The sequence below is a fragment of the Agelaius phoeniceus genome, chromosome 6, assembly GCF_051311805.1.
Source record: "Agelaius phoeniceus isolate bAgePho1 chromosome 6, bAgePho1.hap1, whole genome shotgun sequence".
Taxonomy (NCBI): Eukaryota; Metazoa; Chordata; class Aves; order Passeriformes; family Icteridae; genus Agelaius; species Agelaius phoeniceus.
In genome coordinates, this window is record NC_135270.1 from 24,899,175 (window position 1) to 24,915,361 (window position 16,187).

The 16,187-nt window shown below is 43.6% G+C and overlaps 1 protein-coding gene across 2 annotated transcripts in view; it reads right to left on the reverse strand.

Moving 5' to 3' along the window:
• Positions 1-26: 26 nt before the first annotated feature.
• The window catches only part of DDB2 (damage specific DNA binding protein 2), a 49,696-nt gene continuing 33,535 nt past the window's right edge, over positions 27-16,187 (reverse strand). Inside the window, exons 2-11 of one of the 2 annotated variants that reach the window (XM_077180083.1) lie at positions 12,362-12,545; positions 9,485-9,615; positions 8,670-8,861; positions 6,011-6,177; positions 4,863-4,962; positions 3,293-3,470; positions 2,452-2,597; positions 2,035-2,199; positions 1,682-1,727; positions 27-1,217 (exon numbers count right to left, since the gene is read on the reverse strand). In XM_077180083.1, the coding sequence (XP_077036198.1) occupies positions 1,123-1,217; positions 1,682-1,727; positions 2,035-2,199; positions 2,452-2,597; positions 3,293-3,470; positions 4,863-4,962; positions 6,011-6,177; positions 8,670-8,861; positions 9,485-9,615; positions 12,362-12,533 (1,392 nt within the window). In that variant the 5' untranslated portion in view covers positions 12,534-12,545 and the 3' untranslated portion in view covers positions 27-1,122. Of the gene's footprint in view, positions 1,218-1,681; positions 1,728-2,034; positions 2,200-2,451; positions 2,598-3,292; positions 3,471-4,862; positions 4,963-6,010; positions 6,178-8,669; positions 8,862-9,484; positions 9,616-12,346; positions 12,546-16,187 lie in introns of both variants that reach the window. The other variant, XM_077180082.1, reaches the window with a different exon arrangement.

The following is a 16,187-nucleotide window of genomic DNA, read 5'->3' on the forward strand; positions in this document are numbered from 1 at the left end:
CTCAAAGCAGCCACTCTATCAAAGAATTTTAGTTTAGTACAAAATTTTATTGATATTAATATTGCAAAACTATAAACGTGAATGTGAAGAATCTGCACAGGCCTGGAGCCCATCCCATCCCATCAACCTCTGGGACAGCAGCAGCCTTGTAAACAAAGTAGAAAAAGCAAAACTTAACCCTTTAACAACAGTCTTGAGATTTGGCTCTGAGCAGGGGTATTTGGAAGAAATCCCTCATTTGTTTTATAACACTCTTACCAAACATTCTGAAGCACATAGGCATAGGTGAAAAAAAATGCCTAATCATTGGCAAGAAACAGCCTAGAACTCTGAAAATAGAAACTACAGAATCAGTAGGTGCCCAGCTCCATACTGTCCTTGCAATCAATGATAGAGACCTCTGGAATCCCGTTCTTTGTGGATCAGCTGCAAGCAGAGAACAGGCTAAGCCTGATGTTTTGACCAACACATTTTCCAAGCTTGCATATGGGAAAGCTTGGTGTTTCCTAGGATACCCAAGCTATCCACAAATTCACCCCTGTGAACATTCTATCTTTTCAGGGTGTTAATCCTGTTAGCAAATAGTTTCTCAGCTTGGTTGGACTAGAACAAGCTGGAGACCCTGTCATGAGCTGCTCCACTGCAGACTACAGGAAATGGGAACCTGTGACAAGTGATGACAAGCAGATATGGTAGGCTGAAAGCAGTAACTTCAGCAAGATCTGGGAACGTCTTTGAAGTTCTCCTAGTGCCTCAGAAAACGAGCAGTAACTCCACTTGGAGGAACCAAGTACTGACATAACTTTCTAGAAAGAGAGGCCAAGAGGATCACAGAAGCAACATCAGATCTGGGGAGGAAGGACAAAGTCTAATTCCACAGCTTAATACTCCCATTGCCAACAATTTGTATGCTGGGATTCAGAAAGGATCAAAATACTAAAGCAGTTCTCTAGATCCGGTCTCTTTTTACTTCCTTCCCTGTGGTTTAAAATCACTGCTTTTTGTTTTCATCTCCTGCAGCTCCCCAGACATTAACTTAGCTTTTGAGTTTGCTTGTGCCAGGGTTTGCCTGTCCCTGCCCTCCACGTCTGGATGAACTCCAGCTTCCAATCCCCTGTTCTCTCATGGTTCAATCTCCTCGTTTGTCATGGCTTTCAAGAGATGTTCATGCTTCTTGGCTGCCATCTCCTCCTGGTTCCAGATCAGAATATTAAAGCCTGAGAAGAAAAATTAAATACTGTACATCAGAAACTCTGCATCAATCATAATACCTTAGGCTATGTCACTTAAATCCCAGAAATTCAAAAAGATTTTTTCTAAGGTATTTCCAAAGTATAGAGGATGTAAAAATAGTTATTGCAGATGCTGTGTCCACATAGCCATGGAAATCTGATCTAAGAAATATACGTAATTCCTAGGGTCATCTGTCACAGGTCTAAGACCTAAATCTATAGCCAGCTAACTTAATCCCACACAGCCTGCGAAAAGCTGACTAAACTTGGCTCTGCAGCCTAGGAAATGAGATAAATTAAACAAAGGGAAATGGTACAGCCTAGCAGGAAAAGGCTTTTCCCCCTCCATTGTTTTCTTCTACTGCTTCATGGATGGCATGGAATAACAAGCCAGCCCTTTCCTGGGACTACAACCCACACATTTAGTGCCCCAGGTTCTCTTCACTTACCCATGCCAGAAGCCAGTGTGTCTCCCATAGGGTTAAATTTATTGAGCTGAAAATGAAAACACAGAGTCTGTAAGAGCATCACTGCTTATGTAACAGTCATAAGAGCACCACAGCTTATATAACAGCAACAAACCATCTGGAAAAAAGTGTTCCCTAAGAGTATCACAAAAGCCCCACAAAGGACCATGAGCTAGCCCTGCTTGAGTCAGCAGTTTTAGCTGGCAGCCATATCCCATGGCAGCATGAGTCTGTCACAAGTAAACTGGATACTGTTCTAGTCCCTAAGCCATGCCTCTTTCCCACAGACAGAGCAGTGTTACTGACAGCCCTTTCAGCTGCAGCGCTCAGCTCACCGAGATGATCCCAGAAGCATTTGGATCGTAGAGCTGACAAACCATCTCGCCCGTGTTTCCATCAAACACATCCACGGTGCGCAGCTCGTTCAGCGTGTACCCGGGGAACTTGGGGTCTGGGTAGCGACCTACCACTATGAGGTCATAGCGAGGATGCCACGTCGCCTGATCAGGAAACAGAGTCATGGAGAGCTTAGGGAAAGGAACAGAGCTCAGTACTGACACAATCCGGACAACTGACACTGGGAGCAACTCTTATTATATCCCACCCACAGCTTGAGGAACACTGCTCCACTGGGAGTTGCAGCAGTGTAAATATCCACCCACCAGTGTAGTATCCTGACAGAAATCAGACCATTTTTGATTTGCAGATGGCTGCTAGGACCAAGCATGATGCTCCTCTTAGACTTAACTCACCTTAATAGGTGTGAGGTGCTGAAACTGCCGATGTGGATGTGGAATCAGATGCTGTGGCTTGGTCCAGTCTGAAGATGAGTAAACCCTGATTTCATTGTGCTGGTCTGTGCTCAGAAGCTTGGCACCATGTGTTGGGCTGAAGTAAGCTAGGAAAGTGGGACAATAAGGCAAACTAAAGATCACAATGCTGTGACTGACAAGAAATGTGTCACATTTCACTGACTGAAAATCCATCACTATTTCTTTAATTGATATGTGAATATGGCTGTGTGTCCCAATAGGTAAGACTCTGACAGGACAGACTACCTGTCTCAAACAAACTCAAAACTCTTACAAAAAGAAAGCTGACACCTACCATGCTGGGTTACCTAAGAAGAAATTTTTTCTCATTTCAGAATCACAGGAGGAAACATTGCAAAGAAAGGAACTTGCTCATTCAAATGGAAAGACAGTGGAATAACGAGATGAATACCTGCAGTTTGGACTTCCATCAACTGGTGAAGTTGCACCCAAGAAACAGAGGTTTGAGTTCCATTCTCTGCTCTTGTTAAAGGGATTGCCCCAATAAATTCAGTTTTCTAATCTCAGCCACTGCTCCTTTCAAACTCACTTCTAAGGTACAGTGTCACAGTTTGTATGGCAAGTCTAAACAAGGTGCTGCAGCTGCCCTAGCCACCTCCCTGCCTCTGGCCACACATTCCCAACAGCTTCCTTGCTTTAATTACCATGCAACTTGGAATCTGAGTAAAACCTAATACTGCCACCACAATAAAAGCTGAGCCGAGCGGACTCTCTGCAGAAATCCAGTGCAATGGAACGTGCAATGAAATCCTTAACTCACCTGCATTGACAGGTTTCTCATGTGGAAGCAGATGAAGAAAGTTTGTTTTGTTTTTGATGCTTCTGAGGTCCCAGATTTTGACTGTCTGATCCACAGATGCTGTGGCAAACATCCACTCGCATCGGGAGTTAAACTCTACATGAGTCACTTTTTTCTTGTGCAATTTCAGCTTCCAGACCTGCAGCAAACAGAAAATCATGTAAAACAAAATAATCAAGATCTGGAGTAAAGAAATGAAATTATAATCTACTAGTGCCAAGTAAAGAGGTCTCACATTTATAGAGTAACAAATCTTCTACAATTCACCAAGAGTGTATTCACTGGAAACAAGAAAGGAAAAGAATGACCTTGGGAAATAACTATTTCATTCTAGAAAAACTTTGATCTGACAATTTATTACAGCTATGAGAAAAGAAAACACAAGCCCAGGCCTTCATGGAGGGAAATATCAGTGTCACTGTACAAAGCAAGATCACATCTGGAAGACCTTAAGCAGTGCCAGCCTTTCACTTGCAGAAAGATTTAAACAAACTGGAACATGTAGAGAAAATCTGCTGCCAAGATATCAAGATGGAAGGAACTGCTTTGTGTGGAAAAGCAAAAAAACCTTCATTTAAGTAAAAAAAAGTGAGAGAAGATATAATTGGCTTCTAGAAACATGTCACCAAAGAAACATGAGGGTAGGACAAATATTTCAATTAACAACAACAACTAAACACAAAGTGGCCATGAATAAATTTCTATACAAAGCCAGAAGGTTATCTCTCATCTAAGGGCTGAAGCTGGCCTATCCTCTCTAGAATAATGGTATCTCCCTACTGCAGAAAAGACTGTCACATTCTTTCAGGGGGAAAAAAAAGTAAGTCAGCAACTAACACTGAATACGGACAAGTCACCTGGAGCACTCCTGACTCTGCCCACTGTTTTGCACAGCTGCCTCTAGCCACAGATCATTGGGTGGCAAACTTTTACAGACGTTACCCTTACATGCAGCAGAGAGGGCAGTGCCAGTGTGACAGTACTGCAGGGACTCGAAGCAGGGCCCACTCCAAGTACTCTCTCCTCTTTCACTACATTCCAGACTCACAGTCTGCGCCTCTGCCTGCCCTCTCGTGTCCAACGGCAGGAGTGCAATTTCCATCCCAACATTCACTGCATTACTGCTCCGTGCCTACCCTCAGGTCATGGAAGGGTGCACAGCAAAGCAGTACCTCCTAAATTACTCCCATCAGGGCACTAAGTTTCTGGAAGTGTGAAGGTTGTTGGCAGAGGGTGCTCACATCTTCAGGTTACCCTATAATTACTCTGGCTAGTAGCAAATACTCTTAAGGAAGGGGCAGCACATGACAGGTAATAATTCCTTGTTTAGAAATTATTACCATTTTACTCAACAATGTAAAATGTCTACTGGGTGGCAGAAGTGGAGGATTTCTCAGCACCTAGACAATGAGTGAACTCATCTCCTGAGCTGCAAGTCACTTGCTCCTCTTTGCAGGGTCCCTGTAGAGTAGGAAAGCACATGAGCCATGAAGATTCCTGTAGAGGAGATGCTGCATGGAGCCATACAAACCTCTTCACCGGAAGTGCTGAGCAGGACCACATTGCCCACATTATCACCTGTCACCACTGCACGGCAGCTTGCAGAAACGTCCACACTGCAGTACCAGCAACTAGAGGGAAAGACACAAATCAGTGCTGTTCTTTCAAGAAAGTGAAGGCAGTGGAGTTCTGGTTCACATCTCCTCCCTGACAAGGGAGACTGCAACAGATTGTAACTGTAATCTCCTGCCTGGTGGTATGGGTCCGAGTATGAGGAAGAAGGACGGCTTATCAGCAATGTTTTGTCTGTGACTGAATGTGAAACAACTTCAAAGTCATTTTGAAGTGCTTATTAGGTGTAGTGTAACACATTGCAACAGTGGCACATAATTGAGACTGAAGAACCACTTTGTGCCTGCACATGAAAATACCTTGGGAAAGATCAGAACATCCTTGGGACTTTGACAAATGTGGAGAAACAGCTTTAAAATTACGTTTTCCACAAAACACTGAAGCAGCAGTAAAGACAGAAGCTTTGGACTGAAGAGTTGCACATCAAACTGTCTCAGCTTCATGGTCCAGGAAACAAAACTAAATAGAAACTTATCTGATCAAGACATATGTCTTAATGCCAGCTCTCCCAGGAGAAGGGCAGTGAGAATAGAGCTGGGATCCTTTGGGAACTTGTTGCAAAAGCTTCACTTGCAAGATACATTATTCTAAGAATTCAAGACCATGGAAATCTACACGATGAGACTGAAGTCTGCAAAAGGGCAACGGGGTAAACTCAATAAACTGAAACTCAGATTGTGCAGGAATGTGGTGTGGCTTTCCTTACGGTACCTGAGCTGCCACTGACAAAACAGACTACTGACAACAATGAAGAGAAGGAAGTTACCCTGCTCTTCTCACCTCATATTTCATCAAGTGAAAAGCCATCAGTATCTGCAAGATAGGAGATGGCACCACCAGAAAGTAACATGGGAAGATGTGGGCGGCACGCTCAGCTAATGTAAAAGCCTACATGCCCTGTGATGCCTAGCAACCAGGACCCTGTCTCCAAGCTCCCCCATAGGACCAATGCATACCAAGAGTCTCCTAACACTGGCAGAGATGAAGAAGCAACACAGCATTAACCCTAAGGAACAGAAAATTAACCTTGCAGTGCCCTCTTCTCACCAAACATTATGATGCTCATGGCCACAGTCCAGGGCACGAGAGATCACCTGCACCGCTCTGCCCTCAAGATCCTGCAGACTTAGGGTGCCATCACCTGATGCCACATAAAGCTTCTCTGCCTCATAAGGACTGAACTTGATGTCTCCGAGAGAATCTCCTGGCCCTTTCTGAAATACACACAAAGCCAAGAGACATCAAGGTTAGAGTGAAAGTGAAAATCTTAATTCAACAGTCACCTCCTGGTACACACTGTCGGTTTCTCTAGGTACAAGCACTGCTTTCTGGCAGAGCACATACACAAGAACTCTTTTTTTCTAACCTGTTTCAAATCCGAGCACATACATTCTGAGCCTTCAAAGTTTGGGCTGCAAACCTCATTAGCAGCAAGGACTGCTGCTTCTGTATGGAGGTAGGACTAATCTGCAGTGAACTACCTCGCTCACACCATGCTTAGGAGATCACAAGCAACACCAGAACCATTCCATGCATAAACCATGTAAAATCTCATAGCCCAGCACCAAGCTTTTCTTACAGAGACTACACTGACTAGCTCCCTAGGCTGCTTCCAGTGCTGTATCTGGTCTTTCTCAAGGTACCAACAAGCAGGAAAAGCCAAGTGCAAATCTTACTTATGCTAACCCCAGGGCAGGAATGTTATGTTCTATGTTACGTTGTATTGTTATTGTTGTTATGTCGTTTTCCCCTAGCTGGTCTACTGAGGAAAAGTGGAAGCCCTACACAAGGACAGAAGAAAAGAGTGCTACCTGGGAGTCCCTAAACTCTTTGCTACTCAAATGCGCTCCATCTGCTGCTCACAGAACAACTACTTAGGTCTCAGGATGCAGTTTATCTCTCCTTGCTCACCCCACCAGTCATCCCAGCATGACTTGGGTTCACCTTCTGCCCTATTACAAGCTTGCAGGTGAACAGACAAATTAAAAAATAATCATGAAACCTGCACTCAGAAAGAATTAGGTGGGGGAAAGTAAAGTGAAAGCTAACTCAAATTCTCTCACTTACCTTTAAGCACAGAACTCAAGTAACTAATTGAAGATCTCAGGCTTCCTCTTGAGTCCACAGAAAAAACAACAGTCTTGAGAAGATAATTCTCACAGCTGCTTCTAGCAATTCATCTCCTCTTTTCACTCACTACTGAAGGAACCCAGACTCTTAATTTTGGTATTTTAGACAAGCACCAGAAGCTTGGTGGGATTAACTGGCGTGACCCTAATGGCAGGCACTGCTTGAAGTCAGTGGTATTCGTGGAGAAGCATGGAGAGAACTATGAATTGTCCTGTAAAAACCACCTGACATCAAGCAGCACTGCTAGCAGATGAAGAGGTCAGACAGTCCCCAGGGCACAGAGCTTTCTGATGTGTTAAGAACACACAAGTAAGGAAATCCACTGGATCCCCACTCACTCATGTACAACAGGAAGAGCAGCATCAAAGAGTCCCTCCCCGTTAGTGAAAAGCTCTTTCCTACCCACTACCCCATTTCAAGGAAAAATAAAAAGAATAAGCCTCCCTGAAATTCAGAGAATAAAGGACATGTATATGGGGAAGAGGAAGCCCAGCTCTCACATATTAGAGACAAACATATCTCTCCCTGTTTCTCCTGCTCTCTGTAGTGCTTTCTGCCAGCAGGACACAGAGGCCCAAAGCATTACTGTATTCTTACTCCCAGTCCTCGGTGCTGGTGAAGACCCGGACAGTATGGCCATTAAAATCCTGCAGGGTGGTAGTGCCGGCAACTGACGCAGTGTACAGCTGACTAGGGTTAAAAGGGTTAAACTTCATTGCTGTGATGGCCCCTCCAGCTCCCATCTACAAGGAAGGGGATGAACAAAAGAAAAATCCACTGAGTGATGGGGAAGGAGAAAAGTGTGTTCTGTAAGTCTGCAGGCACTGCTATGTCTTTAACAGTAACAGTGAAACACACCACAGTCCTCTAAGCAGGAAAGACAACCATGTCTCTGACATGATGGTTGTCTAAACCAGGAGCTGCCCTCCTGGAGACAAATCTGCAATTCCTTCAGTCCCCAGGCAAGGTACTTGCTGTCTGGCACCACACTATTTACAAAAAGAGAAAGGTGACTCTGGAATTTCTGGAGGACAGACCTCTCAATGTGTATCTATCTTAACTTAGAAGGGTGATAAAAGGTACAAAGTCTTTGATCCCCTATTGGAATGGAAATGGCTGAATACAGCAGTGAGGGGGTATGCCAGATGCACACACCATTCATTCTATCTTAGTTTTTCTGTTGAGATGAAGGCACCTTGTTTCTCCCCAAAGATGTTTCTTCATCTGCCACAATAAAAGGTGAGCAGAGAAAGATCGAGACCTAAACCAGACAGACCCTCTCTGCCTACTTGTTTCTGGCATCCCTTGGTTTTGCCAGTTGCTGTATTTTCCACTGAGCATAGACCAAGTGCTGCTTCATTATGAACTTAATCACCATGCCTCAGTTCTCCCCAGTGCTAAAACAGTCTGGGACTTGGGAACAGACATGCTGTTGCATCTCAGTCCTACCCATAACTAGCTACTTCAAAACCCAAGACCCTTATGTGCTTCTCACAACAAACCTCAGTTTTTATCTGCAGTATTTCATAGTACTCCAGTTTTCCCTCCCACCCATTCCTCACATACAAAGGCTTACCCCTTTTATGAAGCAGGTTTTAGCAAGTACTTCACAGTCCCAAAGGATGATGTCTCCACCTTTGGAACCGACAGCTAGTGTACTGGGGTGTGTTGGGTGCCATTCCAGACATGTCACTCTCCTGTCAAAGGGACTTGCTCTTCGAAAGAGGCAGTATGAGGAAAGAGAACGCAGAAAAGCCAGCTCCAATCTCTGTTACAAAAGGTAAAGAGAATTATGACTTTTGCAAGCATCCCTGAGATTCTCTGAATGAGGAATGCTAACAATTTCTAATTGTCATTAATGTTAATATGTTCACACAAAATCTTAACAACAAAGCTCGCCCAGGTGCTTCCCACCTACGGATGTTACAGTAAGAATTAATTTTCAAATGAAAGGCATTTGGCTCTACAAAACAGTAAAACATTATGGACTTGAAGACTATGTCTGTGAAGAGGAAAAAAAATCAACAACGTGACAAGACTGGCAAAGTAGTGTTGATACAAGAACAGTATGACAAAACAGTCAGACCAGCATGCAAAAGTATCACTGTGCAATAACTCAACAGGGAGAGTGGACAAGTTTAAATATGATTCAAGGAAGTACAGAATTAACAGAGGATAAAAATTGGCAGGGCTGGGTCAACCAAAAGGGAAAGTCATCTCAGCTCTTCCATTTTACAGGATTAAGAAACATAAGGGTGCACCAAAATCGGAGCCACAAACTGTGTACGTGGGGAACTTTTTAGGCTCCTTAAAGTTCCTCTGCTTGTGCTGAAGACCTTTTGATGTAGGGAGCTGAGATGTCCAACAGGTCCTGAAGGATACACTCCTCACCTGCCTGAGCTGTGCCTGAATGGAGCCCCCCAGCATTTTCTGGTAGACATAATGAACAATGCTGCATCGCCGCTCCAGCTGAGAGGAAAGGACTCTCTTGTTTTTCATCACAAACCCACCTCCACTGCAACCTGCCAGTGAGGAAAAGAGTAAAACCTACTGATTAGCAACACCTGTCATGCTCATTCAATAGAAACAATATAGGAAGACATCTGCATTTTCTGCTACATCCATGAAAAGCTTCAGCCACAAGATAAAAGCTTCTAAATAATTCTTACATATCTAAGGTGCAACAGCTTCTGCAATTATGGAGTCCATAGGCCACCAGAGATTTGTGTATACTTCCTCTTGTTAAACTTTCCTTCTCTTTCCCACAGATTTATCAAAGATAACAGGAAAGGACTAAAGTAATGCCACAAGTGGATGGTGCACCTCTTGGACAACGTACAATTTCAATGTTTCATACCCAAAATGCAATGCTACTATCCAAAGCCCCAGCAACTTGGAATATGCCATGGGAGGTGGTAAGCCCATGCATACAGCAAAAGAAAAGTCACATGTGTGATCAGCAGGAACACCTGAAAATTTCCCAAGTGTGGCAACATGAGCTCCCACACAGTTCCTGAAAAGCCTGCTGTGAATCAGAACTTTCTGTCTGCTCACGCTGTAGCCCATACAGTCTGTTTACAGCGCTGCCAGTTTTATTTTTGATAATAGACTTGCTGATGCCTCACTGCCTGAAAACCTTTCTGTTCTGAGTGATTTTTGCTGAGAGCACAGCTTGTTTCTAGATTTTGTTCATGTTCCAAATTTTTGTCTTCAGGGACCTTTACATAAAAATTAGATCTGTTCAGTTCCATGTCTGTGATCTAATCATCCCCACAACAATGGTCTGTCCCAGGCAAACTAAATGTCAAATGCATTTCTTAAGAAACACAAATGCTATTTTCATTTAAGGACACTTGTTTTAAAAAAACAAACACAGATGACTGAAAACACGCAGATCATCCTATATGATTAGAACCTAATTAAATCTTTCTTTAATGCAATGATGGAGAAAAGCACACTTTTTTGTTCACATAGTGAGAACACTTGTCACACTTATTGAAATAGTTACATAAGTATTTCTATTCTAATTGCTTTTTTTTCACTGAAGAATTGGTATCCACAGTTCCTTCTTCAGAGGCAACAGAAATTGAGGGTTTTTTTTCAGATTTCATTTTACAATGAAGGATAACTTATTAAGAAACAAAGCTTCAGGCCTTTTTAGGATCAGCTGAAAGAAACCCTCTAAAAAGGTGGTTTAATTTTAAGAAACAGAAACTGTCATATATGAATCAGGAGAAAAAAAATTCCAAACACATACAAACTGGAACACAGAACCAGAAAGCTCAAATACAAAGGTCTTAATCTTTTTAAGAAAGGGTTAAGGGAAAAATATTATTAGCCTCATTTTTCTGAAGTATCTTACAGGAATGGCAGATGCTTACCAAATACAAAAATCAGGTCATGAAGTTTCAATAAAATCATGTAGCTAAATTAACTACAGAAGATGTTTTAACTATTTGCAATTATAGACAGATCTCATTTCAAACAGAGCATTTTGCCTCCACAGTCACTGTTCACCCTGCTAACTTCTCCAAGTTTGGACTTACAGACCACACAATGGAAATGTGCAAAATCATAGAATCCCTGTATCTCTGACTTTTGAAAAACACTTCAGTAATTTCTGGATCCTTAAGCCAAAATTGTACAGAAAACACATAGTATCTCCACATGGCAGTAACCCTATTGATCTCCTAAATCACTGATGGAATTAAAGGTTTTATCTGAGAAAAGGAGGTTGAGGGGAGACCATATTGCTCTCTACAACCACCTGAAAAGAGGCTGTAGCAAGAGGGGAGTTGGTCTCTTCTCCCAAGTAACAAGTGATAGAAAGGAGGAAAGGGTCTTTAGTTACACCAGGAGAGGTTTAGATTGGCTATCATGAAACATTTCTTCACTGAAAGAGTTGTCAACCATTGGAACAGGCTTCCCAGGGAAGTGGATGAGTCCCCATTCCTAAAGATATTTTAAAAAATGTGCAGATGTGGCATTTAGGGACATGGTTTAGTGGTGGATTTGGCAGTGCTGTGTTAACAGTTGGATTCTATGATCTTAAAGGTCTTTTTGAACCTAAATGATTCTAAGAAGTTGCTGTAGATAAAGTCTAGACAACTTCCTCAATAAATGCAAAGGATTAAACTTTCCAGTATATTAGAAATTAATCACAACTCCACATGACATCAAAAATCATTAAGATTTGGTCTTTTTCGTAAGTTAGTCGCTAAAGGAAAAAAATACACATAAGCAGAAGAAAATTTTGTCCTTTAGAATCTGAACAGAGGTAGAAAGTATTCCTACTTACTGTAGCAAAACTTAGAACAGGAAAAGAATGGAGTTCAAATACCAGTTCAGACTGGATGCTGTGGGACACCAGCCTTAAAACTAACAACTGCATTCGGAATTGCGTGACAGTAAGAATGTATTACCAAGACTGGTCTGTCCAACACTAAAGCAGAGATCTTGAAATACAGGAATTCTATAAAACTTGACCACCCTCAAATGAGCTGTAACAGCATCTTCAGTGCTTCGGGCTTTTTTCAAGGGGTATAGAGTCTCAAAACTTAAACATTCATGCATGCACACACACTCACTAGACAAAAACTTGGAGGATGTACTACCCCAACACAAGTCTGCCTATTACTTCAACATAACCCCATCTGAACACTCATGTCTGAACATGCTTCTTGGCATTCTTCCTCTTCAACTAGTCAATGCCTGTTATTTGTTGTAAATCTGGTAGGGAGAAAAAATAAGAACCTGAGGAAATGTTACCAATTTTCCCTGAGGGTTTAGGTGTTTTTCTCACAAACAACTTCTTTTCTTGTTTCTCATTCCCTCGTTCTCCATAGTCCCGTTTCCTCTTCCCAGCTGATTTTGCCTCCTCTGGCCAATGCTGACATGCCCTCTCACGCTTCTTGTCCTTTGGCTGGTTCACTGGAGCCATTCTGTCTGACCACTGAAAGCAAACAAAGCATGGAAGGTAAGACTGTCATACACTTCTAACCAGAGGACAGAGAGAAAAACTAGAATGGAACATATCCCAGTTAGTCTGAAGGTAGTGATTAGACCTGTATCCTCTTTCATTGGGATGACACTAGCTTTTTGTTGTTCTCTACTGAAGAGAGAAACAGGTTCAATAAAATCTTCTTTGCTCACATATGAAAATTAACGTATCCTAAAGCACTAGATTATGTTTTGACAGATGTGCCTCTACCAGACTTTTAAACACAAAACCCAAAGATGTGCATAAAGTACATCTGTGAAACCACAGATTACCCTAACTGTTTCTCTGGTAACTCACACTGAGCTCTTTAGATTCAGCAAAGCAAAAGGTCAGAATTTTTGTGACGATGGCCAGGGCTGACTGGCCTTGCAACAAGTGGGCTCAGAAGGTACTTCCTCCATTATGGCCACTTTTCCTCACAACCACCACCTGGTATTTGGATTGGGCTCCTGCAGTGCCTGGCAACCACACCGGAACTGCTCTTCTGACGGCGGTGGGATTCAGCCACTCGTGTCCCGCGTTATGCCGGCCACAACACCAGCAGGCCCCTGAGGAAAAGCATGGGCCTTCCACAGCCTTCTCTGCAACCAGCGCGCCGTGCGCCAAACGCCCTCCGCAGCGGCAGCGCCTTCCCGTAAAGCATCCCTAGGCTGAGCCTGTGCTCTCGCTGAGCTTATTTAGAATTCCTGAATGGCCGTCACGGATATCTGCCCGTGTTAAATATAGCTCGGCGGCCACGGCGCAGGCTCTTACCCTTCCGGCAGCTCCGGGCCTAGCGCGGGGCCGCCCTGCAGCCCCAGGCGCGGCCCGGTGCCCCCGCGGCCTGGGCGGAAAGCCCACCCCGCTCTCACCTGCGCTCCCGCGGCCTCCGCTCTCCCGGCGCCGCCGCGGCCGGCGGCCGGCACTGGCCCCTCCCCCGCGGTTTCATAACCGGGGCGGGAACGGGGGACAGCGGCTTCGGCCCTGCCCCCGGAGCGGCACCGAGTATCGCCGGCCGTGGCGGCCCCCGCCACCCTTCGCCGCAGAGGGGCAGGGGCAGCGCCATCGACGGGGGAGGTCGGGGATGACTCGGTGTGCTTGTCTAGTCCCTGCCCGCCTCCCCGGCCCTCAGCATGAGCAGCACCTCCGGCTCCCGGAAGCGAGAGATCCTCCGGCTGCGAGGGCCAAGCCGGCCTGAAACGCGCGATCCGTCTTTGTCTGCCTCTTGTTTATTGGTGCAGCACGTAAAATCATATGCCCCTCATTAGTTTGTAGAGCATCAAATTGTCCTATTAAAGCTGTTTGGTAAGGGCCCCAAATACGGCAATCAAAAAAAATTCAAAATAGCATTTCCACAAGAAAATTCACCTGGTGTTGGAACACAACATCATCAATAGCATCAGAACCATGAACAAGAAGAGGCGCTTCAAAAGCTGATAACAGTCTTGTCGAGAGCAGCTCATAGAGTACCAGATGCTACATGACGAAGCTGACAAGAACAGGAAAGGAAGAGCTCTACCAACACAGAGGGAGGTACCAGCACTTCCCTCCCGCACCTGCAAAGGAGGCTGCTGTCTGCGGGCCATGTACCATGGGGAACCTCATCCCTCATCTCTGGAGCAGTAAGGTTCCCTGGCTTCAGGCCTGCCAGTAACTATGCTGAGTAATTAAGGTACAGTCATCCACACAGGAGGCTATGAACACAGGTTCTAAAGCAGCTGTACATAGTCATGCCTTCTGTAGGGTTTGGTTTCAAGTGCTACTATTTTTTGAGCTATAACAACAGTTACCTGTGGATTTTCTCACATAACAGAAAATACACAGGAAAACTCCGCAGAAAAACAACAAATACTCAGTCTCTATGCTCTTTCCCTGAACAGTAACAAAGTTGTATTAGTTGCTGTATCAGAATGCCATACACAAAAACGATAATCACTAATACAATCTGGTTTTGGACATACACATCAAACCAATTAGCACATCTTAAAGTCTCATCAGGCACTTTTGTAATACATAGCATTTATCTTACAACTGTACCCATTAGCAAAAAACAGTGTAACCTACAGATTTCCATGTTGGAGCTATCACAGTTAGAATTTTTTAGAAATGGAATGGAATACAAAAGAGTAGAAAAGGCTATTGCCTATGGAAGGGACCTACAGTGAATATCTAGTCCAACTGCCAGACAGGTTCAGGGCTGACCTAGTCAAAGCCTGGTATAAAGGGCATTGTCCAAATGCCTCTTAAAAACTGACAGCTTGGGGCATTAGCCACCTTTCTAGGAAGATTGTTCTGGTGTTTGACTACCCTGTCTGTAAAGAAATGCTTCCTAATGTCCAGTCTAAGCCTCCCCTGGTGGAGCTTTAAACCACTCCCATGCATCCTATCACTGGATCCCAGGAGAAGAGATCAGTATCTCCCACTCCACTTACCCTTCTCAGGAAGCTGTGGGGAGCCGTGAGGTCACCCCTCAGCCTACTTTCTCCCAGCCTAGGAAAGCCAAACTCTGGATACAGTCAAGGACTTCAACACCATTCTCAAATTTTGAGTCCCAGAACTGCACACAGTACTCACGATGAGGTCACATGCTAAACAGAGTGTTTGTGTCAATGACTAACACCAAGTTTGATTTCTCTCTAGAGAATCATGGGATATTTTTGTAATTATTATCCGCTAAGGGCAAGAACAGCCGACAGTACACAATTCATGCACAGAAAAAATGCCACTGCCCTGATGTCTCACAGCTCAGTGTCTGGATGGTAGTCTGAGCAAGCAAGAGAAAGACTAGTTTGAAAAAATATTCTTTCATCTTTTAGAACTGCAGTATACAACAAAGTCAGAGGAGTAGAATTCTGCATGGGCAGGATATTAGGCTTATTTTTATTATGTCTTTTCTCGGATGTACAATTATGTTGAGGCTCTACCTCAGTTATGGGACATGGTTCTCTCTCAAAGAATCAAGTTGTGTTGTCACTGGGTCCAGTAAAGCTATACTGTAACTAAGATCAGCTTAGTGGTATTAGTAATACCATTAGGTGTTCTGCCTCCTTGTTTCCAGGATCTTTGTTTAAAGCATGAATAATTTTGGCTGCTTTAACTAAATATACAATTATATACAAATGTATAATCATATACAAATATATAAATTATATATACTGATGTATATATCATTAGAGCAACTAGAGTTTGCCATGCATATGAAAACAAGCCTGTATTTCATGAAAAAGTAAAATAAAATATAAAACCCTAGAGATGAAGGAGTAAATATCATGCTGTTTGACCTCTTTCTCTTCCATGACCATTGCTAAGCTGCCCATACCAGGAAAATGAACAAAAAGATCACTACCATTATGGCCTCGTTTACCCAAGCACCATATCTTCTCCAAGCCATTTCAGCCTTGGAAGACAGGATTGTAACAGCCATGCTATTTAATACTCTCACCTTGCAATCAGTATTGGTGGTGGCCAAGTCCCACACGGGCAGCATCTTAGACACGCTATCTTAGATGCACATGGGATATCGATATAGAAATCAGTATGCAAACATAACAAGGGCAAACACTGCATATAGACTATTAATGGATGACAGGAGTTTACCTTTTTTGACCTTCATTA